The sequence below is a fragment of the Fringilla coelebs genome, assembly GCF_963513975.1.
Source record: "Fringilla coelebs genome assembly, chromosome: 22".
Classification (NCBI taxonomy): Eukaryota; Metazoa; Chordata; class Aves; order Passeriformes; family Fringillidae; genus Fringilla; species Fringilla coelebs.
In genome coordinates, this window is record NC_140048.1 from 9,644,516 (window position 1) to 9,670,711 (window position 26,196).

The window sequence follows — 26,196 nt, forward strand, 5'->3', positions numbered from 1 at the left end:
TATTGTGGAGCCGTTGGGAACAGTTGAAAAAACCCAATTTCGGCAACTTCTTCAGCTGGAAGCTTTCGTTTATCACAACTTCCTCCAACTCCCAGGCTCTGCCTGTGTTAGCAGTAATAGCAAGGGTGCAAGGAACTCATATCCCTTTGCCAGCATTTAAGAGTTACAACACCACTCATGAGTTACAGGCTGTACTTGTGCATGTGAGAAAGCTGAAACACGGAGGAGTTGGTTGTTTGATGTTGTGCAGCAAACAATTGTCAGGTTTGGGAGCAGAGCTGTGCACAGTGCTGGTTTTCAAGCTTTTGCTTTAACCACTGAATATATGTTTTCCCACTAGGTAGTTCCTCAGGCAGTACTGTGAACTTGCCCAAAAGCTGATTGGAAGTTTCCACCAAGGCTCTCGAGTGTCCCATCAGATGCTTTTCTCTCTCTGGGATGTCTCTCTGTGGTGATAGTGTTGTACTCCCAGAATGAGAAATGGCTTTACATTTATTTTTCTCTTAAGTTTCTTTGCCTGAACTCCTCTTTCTCTCCCTCTGGCTATTGCTTCTGGTTGGATCTAAGGTTCTGCTGAGCCTCAATGATGGCATATTGCTCTAGGGCTCTTCTGGAGCTGGGAGCCCCAAAAACTGCAGCCTGTTTTTATCACCACATGTGCATTCTGCTTTCCTATCTCTTCTCTTGCTGATAACCCCTTTCATCATCAGCCCTGCACACAAACAAGGTTATCCCCAGTTCAGATCACATTAGTGTAGTTCTGCTTCCATTACTTTTCCCTATGAGTCTGTTTTGTGGGAGTGTGTGTGTGAGGTGGGCTTTGAACAATTTAAAAGCTCAAAGCAGTATTTATTTCATGAAAGGAAGGGCCCAAGCCAGGGGATTCTTTAGCCCCAGTGGTTGTTTAAAGCTTGATCCTTGTAGTTTTCACATGACCAGAACAAAAATCCATGGTTCTCCAGTGACATCTGGATGCACAGAAGATGCTGATTTTCGTTAATTAAGTGCTGGTTTTTATTGGCACCTCTGGTAGGGAAGGGCATGCTCTGTAGTGTCTCAGAGGCCTGAAGAGTTAGGTGTGGGCATTTTCATCCCTTGCCAGGGACAGTTCATGGTACAGCTACATCTATCTAATAGTTTGTGTAAGTAAAAGTCAGATTAACCAGGGGCTCAGAAATATCTAAGAAAAGTCATTGTCAAAGCAGCATAACTGTGTGTCTGGTATGTAGAGTTGGATGAACAATGAACTGCTGTTGAAAGAATGAATGAATCAGTGCAGGCAACTGTGTGGCAGGATAGGAGAGATCAATGTACAAAATGGAAGCTGATAATATGAAAAAAAACTTTATTTGATTTTTATATTTGGTGGAGGTAGAAGTCATAGGATGGTAAACCAAGTAAAGGGAATTAAAATATTGTAAACCAGGGTTTGAGGAAGATAAAAAGCCAGGCTCTTGATTTTAGGGATTGTTCAGTGCTTGAATGGTTTTCCACACTTTTCTAATGGGTCCCCAGTTTTCCTGCCTGGTTCATGACCTGAGTTTGACACTTGTGGGTGTGTGGAAGGAGGAACTAGAGACAGGGCTGTGGTGCAGCCCTTTTCCAGGAGCTGAAGGAGGGCAGAGATGGCCCCACGGCACAGCTGAGACTCGGATCCTGTTTTACAGGAGACTGCTGGAAGCTGTGATGGAAACATCAGTGGGCACAGCAGCAGAGTCTGACCTGTTGCACCAAGGGGAAGCAGCTCCAGCCTGGTTCTGTGTGTGGTGGAGTGACTGGCACTGGGTGTGAGTCCCCAGCAAACCCTGCTAGGGTTTGGTTTGCTCTCCCAAGCTCTCATGTGCAGGCACAGTTTGACACACTTACCTGCTGCAGGATTCTTCCCCATCTGTCTTGAAGGGGAATTTGGGGGTTACTTTTACTGTCAAGTGACTTGTCTGCAGTGTGGGCTTGTTTTACCCTATGACCCCAACCAAAAAGTCAAGACCAAGCTCAAAACACTCTCAGAGCACCCTGAAGTGCTGTGAGAGCTCAGAGCTGGTTCAGCTCTGCCCAGTGTACTGATTGTGTGCTAAAGCCATGTCAAACACGTGTGTATCTCAAAATTCCGTGGTCTTCTCCCCCAGCCAAAGCCATGCCTGCAATGAAAGTGACTTCCTGCAGTCTCCCACGCAGCACATCACCTGTGAGCTCTGCACTGCTCATTTCCTATAAGCTCGAGAGGTATTTTGGTAGTCCTGGGGTTTTGTAATTTTGCAATTTGTTTGTGGGTGTTGGAGCTTCTGTGTGTGTCTGATGCTGCAGCCTCGCAAGGGAGCACTGCTCCATGTCTGATCTTGCTGCTTTCTTTTTGGGGTTTTTTTTACCTTTTCCTCTCCAAAGCAGTTAAATGTTGTAAACACCACAGCTGTGGTTGATAAACTTCACCAGAGGAAATTGAAATTTGTGTTAGTAGGTTTTGTGTTGGCTGCTGGCTTGTTAAATACTGACTGGGTGGTTTCAGAAGTGTCTCTTGCTCCCTGACACTCTGCACAAATTTACCTTGCCTCAGATTCCTCACCTGTGTTCCCTCCTGTTGCTGATGCTGTGCCTCTATTCTCTTCATGGCATTCAGTAAAACTGAGGGTTTATTTCTGTCCTAGTGCATGGACTCATCCCATGTGGGCATCAGCTCTGCCTTGGCCAGCTCCTCTCTTTGCTGAGGATACACATTTATTACCTGCACACTAAATACTGCAAGGAGAGAGCAGTCTGTAGCTTTCCTGCAGAGTGAAGGATAATAAACCGAGGCAAAGGCCACAGGGGAAGTAGTGGAGTTGCCTTCATCTAAAAAGTGAAATTTTGTCTCATGGTTATTTTCCTCCACCACTTTTCCTGGCCAGTGATGAAGAGATCTGGGCTTTAAAAATTGACAATTATATTAGAGGATTCTTTTTTTTTTTTTTTTTTTTTTGAGGAAGACTGCTGCAGTGAAAGACAGAGAGTATATCTCAAAATACTCCAGTAGTGTAAACCCTGCCAAAAAGGAGTGATGCTGCACTTGGCTGTTCACAAATGGCAGAACGACCCAGAGAAAAGGGAATTGTAATTGTTTGTACTCATGAGGTCAAGATAGTGCAAACAAGATTGGAGAACTGTTCAGTTTCCCAAGAAAAAGGGGAAGAGGGAAATTAGGCAGTGCACAGTACCCATCTATGCAGAGCTGGCTGTAAGAACTGTCACATCAGATCTGAGCTCCAACAAGTAAAACATTTTGAATTTAGCAATGGGAAGGGGAGAGTCTTGGTAAATGTTGTATTAGAAACTATGGAAGTCCAGAGATATTTTTCCTTTGGTATATTCACACCAGGAAAAAATTTTGCCATCCTCTAAATCAGGGAGTTTGGAAAGACAAGGTGCTGAACTTGAACTGACACTGTAGTGCTCGTGGCTTAGGGAGGCACTTCATATTCTCTGGGACGTGGTGCCAGATAGAAATCCTCAGCAGGAGGAAGCAGCTCAGCCTTGGCTGTGTCTCTGTCTCTGCCGGTCAGTAGGGTTGTGGTAGTTTGCTGATTCAGGCTGAGGTAGCAGATACACCAGAAACCTGCTGTTTTTAGTGTTGATGGGCAGAGAACAAGGCCAGCCTTGCCTCCTCCCTCTTTGCTGCCCTCCCTGCGAGGCCCAGGGTGGTTTGTGGTGATGCAGCCTCTGTGCTGAGGAAGCAGGACAGATAAAACACAGCTCATGTTTCTGGGAATCCTGACCTCACTGCTGACAGGGAAGTGGTGTGCTCCCAGGAGCTGGCAGATAAGATGCTGGGCTCCTTGTGCTTGCTGGTGTGCAGGGCTGGCTCCTGAGGAGCTGCCAGCAGGACTTTGTGGTTTGGGAATCAGCTGCACTTTGCTCAGCTCCTTTCTGCGTCTCCACAGCCACGGCTGCAAAGCTGTGCTTTAAGTTGTGAATGGGGAAATGCTGTGCTGGTTTCATGGGCTGGGGAGAAGGGACACAGACTTGCTCAGGGCTGAGCACCTTCCAGGCTGTACCACTGGGATGTTCCTCTGCTGACCTGGCAGGAAAACTGCTGAGAGGGAATTGGGGTGAGCTGGTTTCTCTGCTGGGGTGGTTGCAGAGAGTTAGTTGGAGCCACTTCCTTGTCTCCTGCTGGGAACCAGTGCCAGCAGTTCCAGAGTCTCCAGCACAGGGGACACTTGTCATATGTGCAGGGAACCAAAGGTTTTAATGCTGTAGCCTTTTGCTTGTGGGCAAATGGATGGAGACTTTGTTACAGGTCTTTGAGAAAGGAAATGTCTGACAGGCTACTGGTGAATGCCTTTTGTGTCATTCTGTGTCTGAAAACAGCAGCTTGTACCTGATCTTGTACCAGATTCTTGTTCTCTTTGCATTCCTTGGATGTGCTGGAAATAAACTGTAGCATCCTGCCAAGGGACGGGCTGCAGATGGAATTAACAAACTTATTCTGATTGCCTCACCCTTCAACTTCGTTTTTCTATACTTGTAGAGGGGGGATGTACAGCAGAGTACTATTTGTTTCTGTGTATAAAAATGCATGCATACTTGGAACCATCATCAACTCTTTCTCCCTCTTGCAGACTGGAACTGAGCTCTGGAAAAACAAAGTGGAGCCTGGAGCATGTGGCCTGAGGATTGCCTTACACAGCCAGGGGTAGGAACTTCTTGTTTCTCTTGGCTGCTTGGTCATAGATGAGCTGTTGGGACAATGCCTTTGTTCTCCAGAGTAGATAATTCTCTTATTTCTTTGTCAAATGCAGGTGTAGATGTTAATCCTGGCCTAGAAGGGAGTAAGAGAGGGTTGCATTGAAATACAAACAAATGCTATAGTTGCATGTGACTCAAAGGCACTGAAGTGGAATTTTTACTAACTTTTCCTGAGCGTTAAGGCTGTGCTGACCTTCCTTTTTTTAGGTTATTTTGCACATTCATTTTCTACAGAGCCCAGCACAGAACTGAGCAGATTATATGTAGTCAACAGCACCAGATTGTTTTCCCTTTTCTTGCAGGTGGTAGCTGAGCAGTGAGCAGGATGCCCCCAGGCATTTACTGCCCTACAGAATTCTGGTCCAAGGGGGAAAACCAAAACATCCAGGTGGACTTTCTGCTGCCCACAGGAATATACCTAAACCTCTCAGTGCCCTGCAATGCCAGCCTGGGCACCATCAAGCAGGTAACAGCCTTCTCCCAGCTTTGGGTGACAGTCTGTGTTACAGCCAGGGGGTCATCTACTGCAGAGTTCTGCCTCCAACAGCAGGCACTTAGGACGAGAGTCAAAAAAGGGATGTGAAGTCATGTGAGAGTGCTATCCACAGGGAGAGAAGCATCCTTGGGAACTGGATAGTGTTGACAAGACTTGAGAAGCTCTTGGCTCCTGTCCTTGGCATCCTGACAGATTTCATGTTACTGGGGGCAAGTTATTTAACCCAGTTTTGTTTCCAGTGTGAGTAATTGCTGTGTTTCACAGGACCAGAGTCAGCAGGTGTTTACTGTGAGATGCTCAGGTGGGGCTTATTGAAATGCTCAGGCTGAGGGATTGACATTGCCCGAAACAAAAGGCAAGGAAGAAAGGAAGTCAGTTAAAGGCACCTACAAATAAACCTGCCCAGCAGTTCAGCTCCAGCTGGAGCCACCAGACCTGGCTGAGGAGCAGCCTGGGAGTGCCAGGGGGCTGTGAGGACCTTGGGCTGTGCTCTGCCTTAGCTGTGTGCTGAGGGACAGGTGGTGGGTGACAGGGGCAGGGTGACAGGGGCAGGGTGAGGTGGGCAGGGTGAGGTGGGCAGGGTGACAGGGGCAGGGTGAGGTGTGCAGGGTGAGGTGTGCAGGGTGACAGGGGCAGGGTGAGGTGTGCAGGGTGAGGTGTGCAGGGTGACAGGGGCAGGGTGAGGTGTGCAGGGTGACAGTGGCAGGGTGAGGTGTGCAGGGTGACATTGGCAGGGTGAGGTGTGCAGGGTGACATTGGCAGGGTGAGGTGTGCAGGGTGACACGGGCAGGGTGAGGTGGGCAGGGTGAGGTGTGCAGGGTGACAGGGGCAGGGTGACAGCAGCGCAGTGACAGCGGCGTGCCCCCGCAGGTGCTCTGGAAGCAGGCGCAGTATGAGCCGCTGTTCCACATGCTCAGCGACCCCGAGGCCTACGTGTTCACCTGCATCAACCAGACGGCCGAGCAGCAGGAGCTGGAGGACGAGCAGCGCCGCCTCTGCGACATCCAGCCCTTCCTGCCCGTGCTGCGCCTCGTGGCGCGCGAGGGCGACCGGGCCAAGAAGCTCATCAACTCCCAGATCAGCCTGCTCATCGGCAAAGGTCAGCCCGCCCTCACGGGCTCATGGCCGCTGGCTCTGGGGGCACACAGCCCTCACGGGCACAGCATGGCCGCTGGCTCTGGGGGCACACAGCCCTCACGGGCACAGCATGGCCGCTGGCTCTGCGGGCACACAGGCCCCATGGGCACAGCATGGCTGCTGCCTCTGCGGGCACACAGCCCTCACGGGCTCATGGCCGCTGGCTCTGGGGGCACACAGCCCTCACGGGCACAGCATGGCTGCTGGCTCTGGGGGCACACAGCCCTCACGGGCACAGCATGGCCGCTGGCTCTGGGGGCACACAGGCCCCATGGGCACAGCATGGCCGCTGGCTCTGCGGGCACACAGGCCCCATGGGCTCATGGCCGCTGGCTCTGGGGGCACACAGCCCTCACGGGCACAGCATGGCCGCTGGCTCTGGGGGCACACAGCCCTCACGGGCTCATGGCTGCTCCCTCTGGGGGCACACAGCCCTCACGGGCACAGCATGGCCGCTGCCTCTGCGGGCACACAGCCCTCACGGGCACAGCATGGCCGCTGCCTCTGCGGGCACACAACCCTCACGGGCCCCTGGCTGCTCCCTCTGGGGGCACACAGCCCTCACGGGCCCCTGGCTGCTCCCTCTGCGGGCACACAGCCCTCACGGGCACAGCATGGCTGCTGGCTCTGCGGGCACACAGCCCTCATGGGCACAGCATGGCCGCTGCCTCTTGGGGCACACAGGCCCCATGGGCACAGCATGGCCGCTGGCTCTGGGGGCACACAGCCCTCACGGGCACAGCATGGCTGCAGGGCTGGGACATTGGGACAGCAGCAGGATCCCTCTGCAGGGCATGCAGGGGACACTGCCTGTGCAGGGCCAGGGAAGGTGGTGGCAGAGCGCTGGGCTGTGGGGACAGTGCCAGTGCACATCGTCCATCGGGGCCTGCTGGCAGCTTGGCTGACTCTGCTTTTGGCCGCGTGTTAAACATGGGGTCAGGGAGACTTTCACAGACACCTGAGGAAAGGACTCATTTCCCTCAGTGGCTGCAGATGCTTACTTTGCCTTCCCCTCTTGCTTTGCACCCAGGTTTGCACGAGTTTGACTCCGTGCAGGACCCGGAGGTGAGCGAGTTCCGTGCCAAGATGTGCCAGTTCTGCGAGGAGAAGGCGGCCCAGCGGCAGCAGCTGGGCTGGGCAGCGTGGATGGAGTACAACTTCCCCCTGCAGCTGGAGCCCGCCACCAAGGGCCTCTCCTCGCTGCAAATCCCCAACAAGAACATTTTTGTCAACATCAGGTTCCAGTCTGGTGGGGTAAAGCACAAAACTTTTCTGTCACGGTGTTTGATGGTTTGTGCTTTTCCTTTGGAAACCTCTGTGCGTGTGCAGACAGAATAACGTGTGCCTGAACTGTGTTTGCATGTGTTCAGTGTTCATTCTCCAGACTGCTTTGCCTGTGGAGAAGGTTGGAAGGGAGCTGCTGTCCCTCCTGAACGTGCACTGGGTGTACTGGCTGGCTGGAAACTGAGGTTGCTGCACGTATGTGGGCTGGAAACCTTTTTAGGTTTGGGTAGGAAAGGAGCACGGAATCCAGTACTTGGCTTTCCTTTGGAAGCTCAGGAGCCTGCTCAGCTCATGCTCAGCAAACACTGCTCTGTGCTGCCATGGGCCCCTGTTCCTGCCCCCTGCCTGGGTTCACGTTCTGCCTGTTGTGCCTGGGCATGAATCAAGGTCACACCTTCAGAGCAGCGTGTTTGAGCATGGGGACCCTTCCAGCCTCTGCCCTGCTGCTGGAATGACTGTGGGAAGGTTTTTAATCACTGGCAGCCATGTGACCTGGTGATTCTGCTGAAAATTTAAGTTCCTGATTTCCAGCCTTATGCTTACACTGCTGAAACTTGCTCCTGCCCAGTTTGGCAAACATATCCCTACTTTCCATAGGCTGATGTGTGTGATTGTCCCTTCCCACGCTGCTCCTCATTGCCAGCAGCAGGAATGCTGCTCCCTGTCTGTGCTGGTGTCTGACACTTTGCTGTGCTGTTGGGATTGCAGGAGAGCTTCATGTTCCAGATCTCCCCCCGGGAGTTCCCCATCACCCTCATGAGCTATGCCATTAAGAAACAGGCCACTGTGCTCCGCCCCGAGACCGTGCAGAAGCCAGAGGACTACACCCTGCAGGTGAATGGGAAATGTGAATATCTCTATGGGAACTACCCCCTGTACCAGTTCCAGGTGAGCCTCGTGTCTTGCTTTGTCAGTGACTGTTCCCCATGGCCTTCTCTTGCTGGGGTTGGGATGTGTTGTGAAGGAGAGAGTGCTGTTTGCAGGGGTGCAGCACGTCAGTGACAGCACCTGGATGCTCCCTAGGGCAAAGGGTACTCCCAGCAACCTAACCAATCCTTGTTTTTGGGGGGGCCAATGGTCTAAGCCTGTCCCTAGGTGCCAAGTGCTGTGTAAATACATTTACAAGCTGGGGTTCTGGAAATATCTGTGTGCTTGTATGGTGGGATGAGGGTTCTCCCATTGAAAGTTGGGCAAGCAATCCTGAATCATGTGCTCCTCTGGCAAGGCAGACTGCTGCTGGGAGTGCTGAATCCTCCTCAGTGTTTTCCCTTAATGCAGCCATTTGAGTCCATTGATGAAATGCCAGCTATAAAAGGCACTTCATATTCTCAGCTCTGGCAGCATGAGGCCAGCGAGTTGCAGGTTTATAAAGCAAGAGGAGATAACTGAGGGCTGGAATTGGATTGTTGCTGTGTCCTTCCCCGAGTCCCTGCAGGGCTCCTGCCTGGCCTGGTGGCTCTGGCAGGCCTGGCTGACCCTGTCCCCTCTCAGCACATCCGCAGCTGCCTGCAGCGGGGCCTGACCCCCCACCTGACCATGGTGCACTCCTCTGCCATCATTGCCATGAGGGACGAGCAGACCAACTGCATCACCAGCCCCCCAAAGGCGGCCTCCAAGCCCCCCCCGCTCCCCAAGAAAAAGGTAAGAGGGGACAGGGACCCCTGGGCTCACCCTGGGCTCGTCTGTTGGGGGACACGCTGGGCTGGGCTGGGAACAGCAGTGGGTGCTCCCTGCCCTTCTCAGGACAGGTTCCCAGCTACGAAAAAGGGTGGGAATTTCCAGCCAGCCTTCCAGCCCCCTCCACAGCTTCCCTGGTTGTCCCAGGCTTCTTGCTCTTTTCTGTGGGACCCAAAAGCATGGAATGGGAGACGAGTTCTGGTGCTGACTTGAGAGGCCTTTGTTGCATCTCTTTCTGATCAGAACCCTTTTCTCTTTGCAGCCAAACTATGGCTCTCTCTGGTCCTTAGAGCAGCCTTTCTACATCGAGCTGGTGCAAGGCAGCAAGGTCAATGCAGATGAGAGAATGAAGGTGGGGACTGACTCACTCTGGGGTTTGCACGTGTGTTTTCCCAGTCACAGCCCTCTGGTCTGTGTGGGGTGGACAGGGATGGCTGGCAGTGTGACCTCACCTGCTCCTGTGGGGCTTCATTCAGCCCTTGGGCAGCCTCTGAGCTGCAGCACAACAGGCGTGGGGAGGGAAAGGGGCAGACAGCAGCCCAGCCAGAAAAGCTGCTGCACAGCAAACAGAGCTGCTGCCCTGAGGTAATGGCATTGGGCTGGGGTGGGCTGGGCAGGGCAGGGGACACCCAGCTCTGAGAGGAGTGATGGGAGAGGTGGTGGCTGGCAAAGGGAAGGCAGGAGGCAGCAGAGGCCTGGGATGTGTGGGGTGTTTGCCATGAAGGGGGAAATGAGGAGAAGGGGAACAGCTGCCCTTTGGGAACGGAAGGAAACTGGGCAAGAACATGCCACGTTAATCAATATGCAAGTCTGCATGAAGTGAGAAGATAACAATGTCCTCACTGAAGCTGAGTGAAGAGAGAGACTTCAGAACTGAGTGTCTGAGAGAACTGGGAAAGAGTCAGGAGAGGGATGCCCTGTTCAGGGAGCAGCTGCCCTGTCCCCTTCCCCTGCAGCACGCAGGCCAGTCCGTGGGCTCACGCTGTGCTGTCCTTGCTGTCCCTCAGCTGGTGGTGCAGGCAGGGCTGTTCCACGGCACCGAGATGCTGTGCAAGACCGTGTCGAGCTCGGAGGTGAGCGTGTGCTCGGAGCCCGTGTGGCGGCAGCGCCTGGAGTTCGACATCAGCGTGCGCGACCTGCCGCGCATGGCCCGGCTCTGCCTCGCGCTCTACGCCGTGGTCGAGAAGGCCAGGAAGGCTCGCTCCACCAAGAAGAAGTCCAAGAAAGCTGTAAGTGAAGCCAGCCTGGGGCTGAGCCAGGCTGCCCGGGGCTGCAGATCGCATCCTGTGCTCCTGAACCTTTTTGCTTTCAGAAAGCTTTGTGTTAATAAAGCAGCTGACAGGGCAAGGGCCAGTAACTGCTCCAGCAGGAACAGGAAGCTGCGAAGTGGCTGCCTGTAAGAAAGGCTGTTTATGTGCAATTTCTTCTCTAGAAAGACCATTGAGAAACATACCCAGCATCTGACTGGACCTAAAGAGGAATCACTTATCTTGGTGTCCCTGTTTCACTCTTCTGCAACTTCCTTGTTTTGTAGTTGAGGTTAAACCATCATCTCTGTTGCATTTTCTTTCTAACAAGGTCTTTCCTCCAAATTCCCAGTGGAGCAAATTACCAGCTAGGGAGGGGGAATAAACTGAGGAATGTAAACATTGGTTATGGCAAGGTAAAATTAAAGTGCAGATTGTTCAAGGTCACTGCTCAGGTGTTGCAAACTCACCAAAGTGTTAAATCACCTTGGGAGCTCTTGATTTGAGCATCTTAATCAGAGGTAGTGATATTTCTCGCTTCCCAAAACTTCTATCCCATTAATAATTTAGTAACTAAAAGCAGATCCAACTGCAGCCTGCAATTGAATTGCTGGTTGCCCAGAGTTGTAACTTAAGCCTCAAGCTCTTTCCTTTATGAGCAGCAAAGGCATTTGTGCCTCTGCAAATTATTGTTTCTGTGACCCCAAAGACTGTGTCCGTGCCTTAAGGAGAGGGTTACTCATGCCATCTGTGCTAGAGTGCAGAGGAATGAGGCACTGATGAGTGTGATGAGAAGATTTCAGTTCTGCTCCCTTCTCCTCACTGCTGGGAGGTTCACTGAGCCTTGTTGTGCTGACATCAGTGGGGTTCTCAGGGTTACTGTGCAGTCATGTCTGGGAGCAACAGCCAGCTCACAAATCCTGCTCGTGGAGACCAATTTCTGGGTTGAAGACTTCAGACTGGAAACATTTTGAGGCCAGGACCAGGATTAACAGTTTTATTGTTGGGTTTCTTTTTTATTTAAGAATAGCAGAACCCCAGCTCTTGCTGGAGGCTTTTGTTGGACAGAAGATCTGATTCATCCACTGGCTGGATGATTGTGGTCACACTGGAATAATTTTCAGTTTTGAAGCAGTCAGAAGGAAATCTTGCTGTTCTGATTGACAAAACAGAGCCAGTCTGTTTAGCTGAGTTGTTAAGATGAACTTATGTGTGTTCTGGTGCTGGGAAAAGGTGGGTACATTCTGATGAGCTTTTAGTATAAAATCACAACATTCACTACAGCTGAGCATGGAAAAAAGGAATTTTTCCCCATGGTGAGCTACAGCTCTGAGTGAAGTGCCCAGAAATAATTTCAAATGATTGGTAAGGGCAGGTTACAGAGTGCACACTGATTTTTTTGTTTGTTTGTTTTGATTGTTATTTTTTTTTCCTTACTCAGAGGTTAATTCCATACATGTTGTTTATATGCAGCCTGTCCAGAGCAGATAGGTGGGACTAAATCATTTACTACCACAAAAGCAGGCATGTTTGCAGGCTGACTGAATGAGTCAGAGGGTTAATGTCACCCAGAGGGTTGGCTTTCAGTGTTTCTCTAAATCACGCAGGAGATGGCTGTCTTTAGAATGCTGGATCCTTGTTTTGCTGGACCTTATCCACCAGAAACCTTGCCTTGTGTTTTGGCAGGCTCTGAGCTGTGGTTAGATGTCATTTACTCTGTTAGAAAAGGTTATTGCTGGTGGTGGTGTTTTATTTGGCTTTTCCCTGTTGTCTGGAAGCTGATGTCTCAAATGTGATTTCACTGAAGATATTTGAAGTAATCAAATCAGCTCCAAGGTTTGTGAGAGGCTTGAAGTGACTCATTTTGTCACATTAGAGGGAAATGGGGGCTCTGTTACTTCCCCCAGTGCTGGGCTGTCCTGTGGGGTAAGGCTGCTGCACTAGAGTGCCCCAGTGGAACCAGACACGTCCCTGTGGTTCCCTCCAGAGTGGCTCTGTTTGTGGGTGCCTCAGTGAAGGATTTCTGCCATGTAGCCCCTTTTCCAGTTGTTTTCTGTGCTGTGATCTGAGCTCTGAGTGCTGCTGCATGAGGTCAAGTGTTCCATCTGGGGAACCTGACTGCAGGAAAGCTGAGCTCACTCGTGGAATGTGTGTCTGCTCTGGGGCTGGGAGCTGGGTGAGGGCAGGGGATGGGTTCTTTTTCTTGGCCATGTCCCAGGCACTTTACTTGTTGGAGTCTCCCTCCTCTAAAATGAGGCTGGGTTGGATTGGATTTGTGGGGTTTATTTTGGGGGTGGGGTGAGGGATTGGCAGCATAAAGTTTGATTTCTATAGATAGTGTTTATTATTGTACAAAGAAGCCAAGCCTTTTTTTCCTATTATGAGCTATTTCTAGCATCCTTTGTCTAGTTTTCCAAAATCGTGCCTACTCTGTGTTCCCTGTTTCAAAACTAAAGCTCTTCTCCCTCCCCTCAAATTGTGAAGTATGTGAAATAGGTAATAGTTCCCTCAAATATTGAATGTAGGGTAGCAAGGTCTTATTGGAAAATTAGAGATTCTTCAGCTTTGCCACATATCAGGTGGTGAAGTTTCAGACAGATTTGTGGGGGGCGTTTGGTGCCATTTGGCACCACACAAAAGACCCCAGGTTTTGGCAAGTGCCCGATGCCATCTTGCACTCTTAATTTAGGAGAATTCAGGAGGGGAGCAGGCAGGGTGTCCCTTTGCAGGGGGGTCTCTCAGTGCCCTGCTGCAGCTGGGCAGGGCAGCCCCCCACGAGCGCTGTCTCTGCAGGACTGCCCCATTGCCTGGGCCAACGTGATGCTCTTCGACTACAGGGACCAGCTGAAAACAGGGGAGTGCTGCCTGCACATGTGGTCCTCCTTCCCAGGTACGGCAGGAGAGGGAGCTGCTGGCCTGTGGCATCCTCAGGCTCCCCCAGGAAGTGGAGGGGCCACTGCTCTGTGCCGAGATGGCAGCTGGAGCCCTGCCAAGGCAAGGCTTTGTTGAGCTTGGCTTTGCAGGTGTGACCTGAGAGGTGGCTGCTCACCTGAGGATGCCACGTGCCCCTTGCTGGGGAAGGCTCTGGAGGGTGAAGTGCTTGTGCCCAGGCAGTGCCAAGGCAGTGCCCAGGGACAGCCTCTGCTCTGCTTTCTGCACCAAAGCTTCACAAGATTTGGGCTCATGGGTTTTATGTACTTTGTTTTTCAGATGAGAAAGGGGAACTTCTGAACCCCATGGGCACGGTGCAGTGCAACCCCAACACTGAGAGTGCAGCAGCCTTGGTCATCTGCTTCCCCAGCGTGGCAGCACATCCTGTGTACTACCCATCCTTTGAGCAGGTGGGGCACAGGGACACTTTTCCCTCACTGTCCCTTCCAATGGGGAACCTCTGGGGCAGCCATCAACAGAGACTGGGCGCAAGCAAACTTGATTAATAGATAATGTTAACTGAAAATTTCACTTCTCCCTCTCACCTAATGGACCTTTGAGTGAATACTTTTCCAAGCTATGAATTACTGAGGTAAAGCTGCTCTCATAGATGAGCATTTGTTTAAAAAGTGGGTTTAACTGAGCTGCCTTCAAGCTGCATTAGGCTCTGTAGGAAGGAAGAGGAATAAAGGGGAAATGAGTGAAAGTAGGCAGCTCCCTCCCTTTCAGCAGAGTGATAACATGCCATGTGTGAGGTGGAGATTTTCCATCTGTCACTGCAACTGGCCAGACAAGTGGAGGAAGAGATGTGCCTGTTAGAGGGGAGGAAGGAGCCCTGTGCTCCCCAAGAGGCAGGGTCTGGCTCAGAGCCTGTGCCAGGCAGAAAGGGGAGCCCGGGACTGGCAAGTGACTGACCTCCAATGCAGCATGAGGTGATGGTGACTACAGTTACAGAGGAACTGGGAGCCTTTCTCACCCTCTTTATTTGTGTCCCAGCTGCTGGAGTTGGGAAGGAATGGAGAACAGCCCCGAGCTGCCCCAGAAGATTCTGAGGAGGTGAGTCTTCTGGCATCCCTTTTCAGCTGCCTGCCAGCCTGGCTTCATGGACTGCTTGTTTCCCCCTTACCCCTCCCAGCACTTTTCACCCAGCTGGTTGGTGCCCAGCCCTGCAGGGTCCCTGTGGGCTGGCTGAGCCCAGAGTGTGCTCTCGCTGTGCAGAAGCTGCAGCTGAAGGAGATCCTGGAGCGGAGGAGCCACACGGAGCTGTACGAGCACGAGAAGGACCTGGTGTGGAAGATGAGGTACGACATCCGGGACCAGTACCCGCAGGCCCTGGCCAAGCTGCTGGTCATCACCAAGTGGAACAAGCACGAGGATGTTGCCCAGGTGAGGATGCTGGGGCTGGCAGCCAGGGCTCCTGTTTTGGTCCGTCTTTCAGTGTCTACATTCCTGTGCTTGGTCTGGGAGCCCAGCTGAGCCAGGGGTGTTTCACAGTTTTCTCAGGGAAGTTCCCAGCTGAGCTCTGGCTCTTCTGGGCTCTGTTTGGTTTTGGGGGCTGTCCCAGATTCATTACTGGCCAGCAAGGTCTTGTTTATCCCTTCAAGAAGCTGGAGCAAGAAAAAAATCTGTATAATTCTTGGGAAAAAAAGTATCTGGATTGAATATTCTTAAATGATAGTAAGAGATCAGCACACGCCACCTCAAGGGATCAGTTTGTGACCTGGTATCTGCAAACTTGCTGTGAGGCATCTATAAATAGTGACCCCCTGTAAGGAGCTGCTCTTTCATCAGTAGAATTTCAGATTTATATCCATTGTCATAAAAGCCTTGTTCCTTTTTTGAGCTATTTTCTTTTTGGTCATTACAGATGATTTCCCTGCTTCAGACCTGGCCAGAGCTGCCTGTCCTGAATGCCTTGGAGCTGCTGGATTTCAGCTTTCCTGACCGTTATGTTGGTTCCTTTGCTATCAACTCCCTGAAGAAGCTGACGTAAGTGCTGTCCCCAGGGGAGAGGCAGAGCCCTTTCTATTTCTGCTCAGGGCTGCTGAGGGGCTGTGAACAGGAGTGACAGTCTTGGCTTTGCACCTTTTACAGAACATTCATGGCAGTGAAGACAAGGCTGTGTTTCATGTTTCCTCTCTGTCCACAGGGATGATGATGTGTTCCAATACCTGCTGCAGCTTGTCCAGGTGCTCAAGTACGAATCCTACCTAGACTGTGAATTAACCAAGTTCCTGCTGGAAAGGGCATTATCCAACCGCAAGATCGGCCACTTCCTCTTCTGGCATCTGAGGTGAAGAGCAAATCTTTCAGGCTTTTTCTCAAAAATCAAGGGAAGACAGCATTTACTGAGTCCTTCATTGCTCTGTGAAGTGGGAACTGCTACTTTTTACCTTGGGTGACTCAATAAGAATTATTCCAGGAGGGCACAATATTGGTTATTTATTAATTTCTTTTTGTCTTTTGTCATTCTAGTGGTGATGTTTGGGTTAGGTTCTGTTTCCAGAATTTATATATATTTGTGACTATATTACACACATGCCTCTGAGCTGGAATTTGCTTTGGGCTTCCATGGCCACCTGCCAGCTCTGAGCCATAAGCTCTGAACTGTTCTTGCTCGGCAGGTGATGTTCTCAGAGGAGGGGCTGGGGACTGAGTCACCCAGAAAGATGTTTCACCACCTCAGGCAATGGTTTTCCTCCATCACCCTCTGGGGTGGGGGCATTATTTTTCCTTCCCCATTCCCTAGGATGTAGCCAGCAGCCAGGTGCTGTGCCGTGGTTCCCCGTGGCTGCTGAAGGGACAGTGGGTGGCCCTGCAGTGACTGCTCTAACTGCTGCTCCCTGCCCAGGTCAGAGATGCACGTGCCCGCTGTTTCCCTGAGGTTTGGGCTGATCCTGGAAGCCTACTGCCGGGGCAGCACCCACCACATGAAGGTGCTGATGAAGCAGGTACTGATTGCTTTGGGCCTTCCCTCTGCCTTGGGGCTCGTTCTCAGCTCTTGGCTTTCCCAAATTATTGTTGCCAGGAGTACAAGAAAAGCCTTGTGAGGGCTGCTGGCTCTGGGGGTCTCACCCACACAGGCTGCAGTGTGTGTCTAGAATGGTCTGAAATGTGCCATCACTGCTGTTACAGATCAGCTGGGCGAGGTGCTGTTCAGTGGGAGCTGCTCACAACCAGAACTCCCCAAAAGCAACCAAGGCAGGCTGGGTTCTTGGTCTCATCCTCTGCACTATTCCAGCCAGGGCACCTCACTTCTTCCTTTGGTGTGTGGTAATGTGCTTTATTCCTGCTGCAGCCATTACCTGCAATGCATTTGTGCCCAGCAGAGTATCCACAATTAATTATGGGTCTTCCTCAAGCACATACTACTAAATTTGTTTTGCTGCAGTATGTGAAATTGCTACAAATTGAAGAGGAAGTAAGAGATGGAACCAAGGTTTACATTTCACTGGAGATTTTAATGTTTTTTAAGCTTTCTCCAGGAATTTCCTATTTGTTAACCTTGTTTCATCCCTCCCTTTTTTCAGGGAGAAGCACTGAACAAGATGAAAGCTCTTAATGACTTTGTGAAAGTGAGTTCTCAGAAGGCCACCAAGCCTCAAACCAAGGAGATGATGCACATGTGCATGAAGCAGGAAACCTACAGGGAAGCCCTTTCCCACCTCCAGTCCCCCCTGAACCCCAACATCATCCTCGCTGAAGTTTGGTAAGGGAGAGATCTGCACCTCTGAATTTGTGTGAATTTTGTGCTTTGTTTCACACTGGAGCCAGGCTTTGTGTTTTCCCAAGGTTCTTTCCTCATGGGAGCCCCAAGTCCATCAGTGGGTGGAGTTGCTGTAGGACTGGCAGCTTGGATGGCTGATGTTTTAATAGATGGAAACTGAGGGTAATATTTTTATTTCCTCTAGTGTGGATCAGTGCACCTTCATGGACTCCAAAATGAAACCTTTGTGGATTGTGTTTAATACTGAAGAGACAGGTGGAGGTGGAGTGGGTATAATTTTTAAAAATGGAGATGGTAAGTCTTTATTATGCTTGTGAAAATATATCTTTAAGTCTCAAGTATTTACTGGAGTGAGTGGGCCTAAATCTGGACCATTAAAATGTTGTGTAAATTAGGAACTTTAATGGTTTTGGGCAAGTATTTTGGTAATAATCTGAAAATTTATATTAACTCTCTTCTATATTTCACCTGCTTCCCCCTTTAATTAAGATTTTACTGCAGTAATTGGATGCCTTTGAACAGTAAAATTCTGTTTTCCCCTGCAATGCTGCCCAGATCTGCGCCAGGACATGCTGACTCTGCAGATGATCCAGCTGATGGACATCCTGTGGAAGCAGGAGGGCCTGGACCTGAGGTGAGCAGTGTGCACACAGCTGTCCTGCACTGACAGTCAGGGTGCAGAGGCTGCTTTCTCTGCAGGGTCCTTTTGCCCCCAGCAGCTCTGTCTGGTGTTGTGGGAGCAGCTGGGCAGCTTCTGTGGGGTGGGCAACAGAACTGCAGAGCAGAAAGGGAAGAGACAGGGCAGGCAAGGGAAAGCTTAAAAGTCAGCACCATGCATTTGTGGGCAGGATTTCAGTGGAAGGGTTTCTTTCATCTCTGCAGGATGACCCCTTATGGCTGCCTCTCCACAGGAGACAAGACGGGGCTGATTGAGGTGGTCATGCACTCGGACACCATCGCCAACATCCAGCTCAACAAGAGCAACATGGTGGCCACGGCTGCCTTCAACAAGGACGCTCTGCTCAACTGGCTCAAGTCCAAGAACCCGGGGTGAGGGCTCACCTTCCCCTCCCTGCTCCTTCTCCTTCAGCTCTGCACAGCTCCAGGCTGTCCTGCGCGGGCTGCGGCTGCTCCCGTGCCTGGCACACCCGGAGGCCTCGTGTGGATCTCATTTCCATGGAGATTGTGGACATCACCTTATTGAGACCCCTTCAGTTAACAGAGCTTACAGCTCATTTTTGTGCAGCAGGGGTGGGAGTCCTGCCTCCAGAGAGCACTGTGGCAATCCAAAGGAGCTCCCCTCCCCTCTCCTGCAGCTGAAAACAGCTCTTCCCGTGGGGCAGTACTGGAGGCCAAAGTCAAATTATCTTTCACTCTTTCCTACCCTCTCCAGAGATGCCTTGGACCAAGCCATTGAGGAATTCACCCTGTCCTGTGCTGGGTACTGCGTGGCGACCTACGTGCTGGGCATTGGGGACCGGCACAGCGACAACATCATGGTCCGGGAGACGGGGCAGGTAAGGAGGCACCTGGGAGGGGATGGCGGGCACGGGATGGGGCTCTGCCCAAAGCAGGGCCCTGGACATGGGGCTCTGCCCAAAGCCAGGGCCACTCTTCCTCTCCCACAACCCTATGGCCAGGATCTGCTCAATGCAGTAACTGAAGAGAACTCAGCTCTGATCAGCTAAAACAGGTAATATTCTGATTTTTTAAAATTTTTTTTATTTGCAGCTCTTCCATATTGATTTTGGTCACTTTTTGGGGAACTTCAAGACTAAATTTGGTATTAATAGAGAACGAGTCCCTTTTATCTTAACCTACGACTTTGTGCATGTCATCCAGCAAGGAAAAACTAACAACAATGAGAAGTTTGAAAGGTAAGTGCTGGGAGTTAAACCTGACTTCAGCTTTTGAAGCTCTAAATGTTTAGTATTTATTTCCACCAATGTGCAGCTTCTAGCTGCCTGTACAGATGACAGTAAATAAGTTATTCACTGGAGAGAGCAGGGTTCAGACTGCTTAAGTGCTTTTCAGAATGGTGGAGCTGGCAGTCCTCACTCCTTTGGCTGTCTCTGCTCCTGCTCAGGTTCAGGGGTTACTGTGAAAGGGCCTACATGATCCTGCGGCGCCACGGGCTCCTCTTCCTGCACCTCTTTGCACTGATGAAGGCTGCTGGGCTGCCAGAGCTCAGCTGCTCCAAAGACATCCAGTACCTAAAGGTAAGAGGCAGAGCCCATGCAAGGGGCTAAAACTGAGCACCTCATTTTGTGGCTGGGGGAGGAGGAGGAGTTCAGTGTGCAAGGCCAGATGCTTGGAAGCAGATGAGCTCCAGAGCAGTGAGTGGATGCCCAATGCCTGGTGCAGGACATCAGGAATGCCAGGTCCTGGTGCTCAGAAACCTCTTCAGGTTCTTCACCTGAAGGCAGCAGGAGCCTGCTTACAGGGAAGGAGGCAAATCCCTTGGCTCTCATTTCCTAGTTTGCCTCCTGAGTCATAACCACCCATCCCTGGCAGCTGCAGACCAGAATATGAGCAATACAGAATGTGCCCTGCACCAACAGAAGCAGAGGGTGCAAGTGTTTATCAGAGAAAAAGCCTTCTGCAACTGCAGGAACAATTAGAAATAATCAATGGCTACTCCATTGCTCCTTTCTATTGAGTAATTTCTTATGAATAAACGTCTTACTGGTTGAGCAGTGACTTGTTCAGTTGTGCACTGATTTGTGCCTCCTGCCTACAGGACTCCCTGGCCCTTGGGAAAACTGATGAGGAGGCACTGAAGCACTTCAGAGTGAAGTTTAATGAAGCCCTGAGGGAGAGCTGGAAAACCAAAGTGAACTGGCTGGCACACAACGTCTCCAAAGACAACAGGCAGTAGAGCAGGAGCTGCCCCTGCTCCGGAGAACAGAGCAGCCCCAGCACTGACAGACAGGTGCCTGAAGACTGAACAGCGGTGCAGTGTGCAAGATCCTCCACCTCATTCCCAGAGATCAGACATTGCTGCATGACTGAAAACTGTTGGCCTGCCCTCAGCCACACCACCCTGGCTGCTGTACATCTTTGGGGGACAAGGGAGAGACGTGAGGCAATAAAACTACTGCATACAGTGAAGGTAGGTAGAGGTACTGTACCCTTGAGAACTCCTTCAGCTTCAAATACGTGTTTCAATGGAAGAGTTGAGACAGTTGTAACATCCCTCCAGTGTGCTAATGTCTGTATTTCTATTTTCTTGAAAATTTAGCTGAGCAGAGATCCCCCTATGCCTGTAGCCTATCTAGGACACCACTATTTCAGCTTAGAGGCATTAACTTCAGCATGTGGTCACTCCTGCCCTGTGTCAGTGTCCACTGAGGTGGGTAAGCTCAAAGCACACCAAAGCTGACTTGGATAAATGGTTTTACTCTGCCTTGAGACAGGATGAAAACATCCAGGCTGTCATATTGCTTTCTGTCTACTCCAGAGGCCAAAGTGTTCTGAAACTGAGCTGGAACTCAGCTACTGCTGTCTAGAACTGATGGCACAAAAGCAGCTTTGAGGTGGCCACTGGATCAGGTACTTTGCTTTCCAAAGTTAGGCTTTAGTTGAGCCTCAAGTAATTCCTGCATTTATTTTGGTTTCAAACCTGAAAACGCTAAGATTGCATTTTCAAATTAAAGTACATACTTACTGCTTTTCATAAAAGATGTTAAGCTGTGAGGTCTGTTCTGGTTTGGATCTATTAATACAAACAAACCCTGTTGCCTCTCAAGCACCTGTTGGTAGAAGCAGCAGTTCTGGCATAGAAGACACCTCATTTTAATTTAATCTAACCCTGGGAAAGCCCCTTTTCCTACACCTTCAGATGATACTGTGACTGAAGCACTCAGGCTCTAACAGCTGCTTTGGTACTAGAGGGAAATACTGCAGGATTTAGAGCTCTATGCAGGCTGATCAGTGAGAAACAGTCCTGTGCCTCTGCTCCATTTTATAGAGTAAATATTGCTACTTCCTTGCTTATTAAACTAATTTACAGAGCAAAAAGTATGCAAAAAAATGTCTTGGGCCCTGTGCAAGGTGAGATGCACTGAAACCACAGCCCCAGTCAGGTTCTTGTGGAAGGGAAGACACTACAATTCCAGAACTGCAAAAGCAATTCTTTTGCAGTGCCAGAGCCTGGTGTTCAGGGTGCTGCAGCACTGGCCCCCTGCTCTCCTGAGTCCCTCTCACAGCAGAAAGGCCAGGCCCTCACAGATTTCAGAGCAGGGGCTCCTGTCCTGTCCCTCACTTTGAGAAGTGCAATAACACAAAGGTGTATCAGTATCAGCTGCAAGAACTGAGCACAGTTCTACAGAGCTTACTTAGTCTGGAAAACTTGACTTACCTACGAGCAGTAAAAATTCAGTGAATCATCATGTGAACCTTCTTTTTTGTACGCCCTGGGAGAGAGTCTTGGATAAATCTCTGACAGCTCTGTTGGGTCAGCAAACAGCCTCTGACTCCAAATTCACAAAGCAGCAGCTCACTTGATGGTTTTCAGCAAGCTGAACTGTACTAAAGATAGAAACTTAGGTAATTTTCAAAAATGTTCCATTTCATTACAAGTGGCTTCTCATTTTTATAAATATGCTCAGAATGATAGACCTATTTCTATTTATTTAGAGATGTTTCTGTCATTATTTTTTTTTAACTCTGTACAAACTGATTGTGCTTATTCTGTTGCCTTTGGAAAAGAAGTATTTTTTTAAGCCAAACCGTGGTTCTGCAAGAAGAGAATGTTTACATGTTTAGCCTTTCAGTTGCGTTAGGTACATGTTTTGTAAATAAGAAATAAATAAAAGATATGACAAATTGTACACAAATGCTGCTAAGTCCTTCTGTGCTTGAGAGCAATGACCACAAAACTCTCCTACTTCCCCCACAGAGGCAAATTAACACATATAACTGGATTCTATTTTGTTTCACTCAGGAAAATAAAAAATGCAAACAACCTTTAGAACCAGAAATTTATTGTAGCTTATAGACTTTCCAAACTGACCTGTTACCAATATACACATCTGAAAAGTTATACCCACAGTGGCTACAAACTGCATCAGGACATTACAACCCCTCAGTATTACCATTAAGTCATGATCAGTTTTGGTCTAAAATACAGCAGCTACAGCAACAGTATATGGAAGGATAAGTCTTCTACACATTAACACAGGACAACTGTCAGACATAAGTTAAAAGTTTCCCAGTTTACTTAAAACTAGCAGTTAATTACCACATAAGTAGTCAAAACCATTTTCCCATTTTAGAAATCTAAAATTTTACATTAAAAAAAAACCAAAACAACCCCCAAAAACAGTAAGCTCTGGTGTGGGTTCTTTCCCTGCTGCCAGGTCCATCTCTATTATAAAGGCACTCCTCAGTCAGGTTCCCCCAGAGCAAACCCCATCAATCCTGGGGCTGCTCTGGGAATCCAGCTGTACAAACACGTGGTCAACCCTGATCTTTTATCCCTCTGGTGCTCAGGACCCTTTGTGCCCCTCTCTGGCCCTTCCCAGTGCTCCTGGCCCTGCCCTGCCCTGGCTGTGGCACGCTGGGCTCGGCACCCACACCCAGGAGGAATTGCTGGCGCTTGGCTTACCGTGCTCAGGAGGGAATGCAGTCCCAGGCTCCTGTTACAGGCAGAACAAGTTACTCTTTAATCCACCTCCACAGAGATCAAGCAGAAATTCATTATTCACAACTCTGCATCAGATCAAATAAAGTTAAACAACCCTGCCTGACAGAAAAAAAACAGCCCCCCCCACCATGTTTGTACCTTCCAGCTACTGCCCTCTGCAATCCCAAATTGGAGCTGGGATCAGAAACAACCCAAATCACACAAATTAACATGATTCCCAAGGTTTTTCTGGTTGGATAATTTATGCTACAGTTTTTCACCAGCAGGAAAACACAATTACTAAGTGTAAACAAAGGCTTAAAACACCGACAATCTGTACAAGGGGCTGCAGGGGAGGAGCAGGAGTGTTCAGTGGTATCAGCTACACCCCAAACCCTCCCACTTCCAAATTAGAAAAAATGAACAAAAAACCCCCAAATCCCTATCTATGTAGACTGGTAGCCCAGTGCCCAAGACTCCCCTACAGCCAAACCTGTCTGCAGTGTGCACAAGCCACACTGGACTCCAGGCACTCTCCACAGAACTACCAGGAGCTGTGGCCATACCCCACAGCCACAGCACACAGATCTGCCCACCATGCATGTAGTGTTATTTCCCCAATAACTTAAAAGCCTTTATGGCAAGCCTTAATTGGAGAAAAAAATAAAATTAAAACCAAACTGTAGTGCACAGGGGAGCTGAACCTCTGCAGAGGCTCCTAAAGCCTTTACAACTTCTCACAAGCTTGTCTGTTCCCTCTGCAAAAAAAAAAAAAGGGAATGAAAGAAGAGGAAGGAGTTCAAGGAGAGTGGGGCATGAGCACACATCGCAGTCAAGGCCAAGACAGAGTTACTGAACATCTACACTAAAAACTGTGCCCGTGCTCCTGCTGCAGTAGGATGAGACTTGGAATAGTTCATGCTGCATGATTTTTCACTTTAGCATGTTTTAAACCCCAATCCCTGTTTTCACTACCACAAATGACATAATTACATAATTCCAATATATTTACAAAATATTAAAAAGTCTTGTTAATCTTCTACATATTAACCTCATTCTGCCACTTTACACATGCACTAATTTGGGGGAAAAAAAATGAAAAGAAATTAACAGGCTGAAATGAGCAGCTTTACCCTTTGTCAACAAGCAATCTTTGCATCTTTTAGAAAGAGAAAAAGGAACAAAGCCAAGTTTGTTTCACTGAGCAAAAAAAGACAGTTCAGAAATTCATGTGCAATGGCTACAGAGCTGTAGAGTCACTTAGCTGAGATGACATGAAGAAAAAAGTGCAAGGTGGTTCCTCACAGAGCATAAAAAAAATCCAGTCACTGAGGCATGGCTGAAGGAAGAGGTGCTAACTACAACCCTAAACATCAGGAACTAGCTGACAGAACACAAACACGGCTTGTGTGGGGGTTCAATCTACTGGCCAGAATGAATTTTTTTGTTTCAAACACCATGAATCCTTGGTACCAATGGAGTGTGTTACAGTGGAGTCTTCTAGAGTGGGAACATAAAGACAAAGGGAGCAGCTAGAATCAATAACTGAGGGTAGAGTCATCCCATTCCAGCTGCTGCTGTCTGTTAACATTCTGTTGGTCCTCCTCCTGCTCCCCCTCTTCCTCCTCACTGCTTTCAGACTCTGCACTAGTGATGTCATCTTCTTCTCCGTCTTCACTTTCTTCTTCCTCCTCTTCCTCCTCCTCTTCACTGCTGTGTTGATCCTCATATGTCTGTTCAGACAAAAATTAGCTGTCATTACCATGCTGGCTAAAATTATTTTTGTTCTTTACTCAAGGCATTATATTGAGGAAGAGCTATTGCAGATTCCTTGCTGGATTTAGAAGTTCAGCAGGAATTAGGCAGAAACCAGAAAAGACAAAGGAAGTAGCACATTGTAAAAGAGTTCTGTGACAATCCTGGCACATCCTGGCACTCTACACAAATTGGCTCTGAAGGGTGATCCAGTACTGCAAATTCTACTGGAAAAGGATCTTAAAATAGGACACAGAGCATGAAGGTCACGCATCTTTCTTGTTCCCAATTTTCTAAAAATTCAGATGTCAGCCACAGGAGAAGGTAACATCATAAACACAGATGTCCTGACAATAAATTCCTGCGAGTTTAGACAAAAGCAGGCTGTGTTTAAAGCACTGTGCACATGATGAACACTAGTGCTGGACATTGGCCTGTAAAATCCCATCCTCCATCATGAATCTCTAACCCCTGCAAGATCCTAACCAACTGCCCTTGGCATTTGGCACATTTGTTCTAAATTCCCAGGTCATGTCTCTGCCCTGTGCTCAGGACTGGTTCTGCTCTCCTCCTCTTGTGCCCATGGGCAATCCCAGCTGGAAAAGGCCAGCAGCTGCCCAGGGTTACCTCCATGGGGTTGACAGTGATGGTGAGAGCAGAGTCGTCCCAGTCCATCTCGTTCTCCTTGCCCGTGTCCTGGTCCCGCATGGTTCGCTGGTGCGCGGCGCGGATCCGGAACACGCCCAGGATGATCATGAACACCAGGAAGCTGACACACACCACGATCACCACCGTGGCTGTGCTGGGGACAACTGCAGCCAGAAAACACAACACTGGTAACTGTTACACTGTAAGGGGAATTGGCTTTATACAAGTATTTTATGCATATTATTATATTTCATATATATGACACAAAGGCAGTTTGTCTACAGTCACTTAAAAGGTCAGCAGGAAAGTAAGAACTAGGCTTCATTTCCTTAAATATAATTACACCAATCTGAAAGACAAAAAACCAGCTCAACTTCAATGGCTGAGAATTCTGACCTGAAAATGGATGAGGGTTTGCCAAGTTGTGACCAGAGAGATCAACAAAGGAATGATGCACTGGGTGAATGAACTGTGGCTGCGCAGCAATGTGATTGGCATGTTCCACTGGGCTGGCTGTGTGGATAACATTCACCTAGAGACAAACAGAAAGTGTTAAACTCCAGAAACCAAATAGTTTCATTCTGAAAAGATAAAGAGAAAAAAATTTAAAATTTTAGTGCTTTTAATGCCATTTTCTGCTGTACTTACATCAAATAAATGGAAGCATACTATCAGCTCTCTGGTAGCCCCACTCTCATTCCATTTGCTAAATTAATAATCTGTGCTCTCAATACAACCTTTCCACCTTCACACCTCCATTAGCCACACTATTTCTTCTACAAACAATTTTATTTCAAGCTGAAACACAGGACTAAACCCAGATTTATATATAAAACACTGCCCGAAATGCTCACATTTCCTAATACCGATCTACAGGACAAAACCTAAATCAATAACTGGTCAATTATCTCTCAGCTGAGTGCATGCTGCAGGCTCCCAAGCCCTGGGG

General features: G+C 49.3%; 2 protein-coding genes across 3 annotated transcripts in view; one reads left to right on the forward strand and one right to left on the reverse strand.

Moving 5' to 3' along the window:
• Positions 1-5,044: 5,044 nt before the first annotated feature.
• PIK3CD (phosphatidylinositol-4,5-bisphosphate 3-kinase catalytic subunit delta) lies at positions 5,045-22,034 on the forward strand (the record flags this gene model as incomplete). The annotated part of the gene is made up of 22 exons (XM_084220196.1): positions 5,045-5,185; positions 6,086-6,314; positions 7,383-7,606; positions 8,345-8,524; positions 9,128-9,277; positions 9,576-9,665; positions 10,321-10,542; positions 13,354-13,450; positions 13,771-13,901; positions 14,488-14,547; positions 14,710-14,877; positions 15,359-15,480; positions 15,641-15,784; positions 16,343-16,442; positions 17,022-17,200; positions 17,403-17,512; positions 17,774-17,852; positions 18,101-18,268; positions 18,612-18,735; positions 18,950-19,095; positions 19,305-19,437; positions 19,959-22,034. 22 exons carry the CDS (start codon positions 5,045-5,047, stop codon positions 20,094-20,096), a joined length of 3,135 nt encoding a protein of 1,044 aa, XP_084076322.1. The 3' UTR covers positions 20,097-22,034.
• A 167-nt stretch (positions 22,035-22,201) lies between these two features.
• Positions 22,202-26,196, reverse strand: part of CLSTN1 (calsyntenin 1) — a gene marked incomplete at its 5' end in the record, with an annotated part of 29,583 nt that continues 25,588 nt past the window's right edge. For both annotated transcript variants that reach the window (XM_084220186.1, XM_084220187.1), the window contains 3 exons: positions 22,202-24,577; positions 25,227-25,411; positions 25,644-25,779. In XM_084220186.1, coding sequence (XP_084076312.1) covers positions 24,383-24,577; positions 25,227-25,411; positions 25,644-25,779 — 516 coding nt within the window. In that variant the 3' untranslated portion in view covers positions 22,202-24,382. The remainder of the gene's footprint in view (positions 24,578-25,226; positions 25,412-25,643; positions 25,780-26,196) is intronic.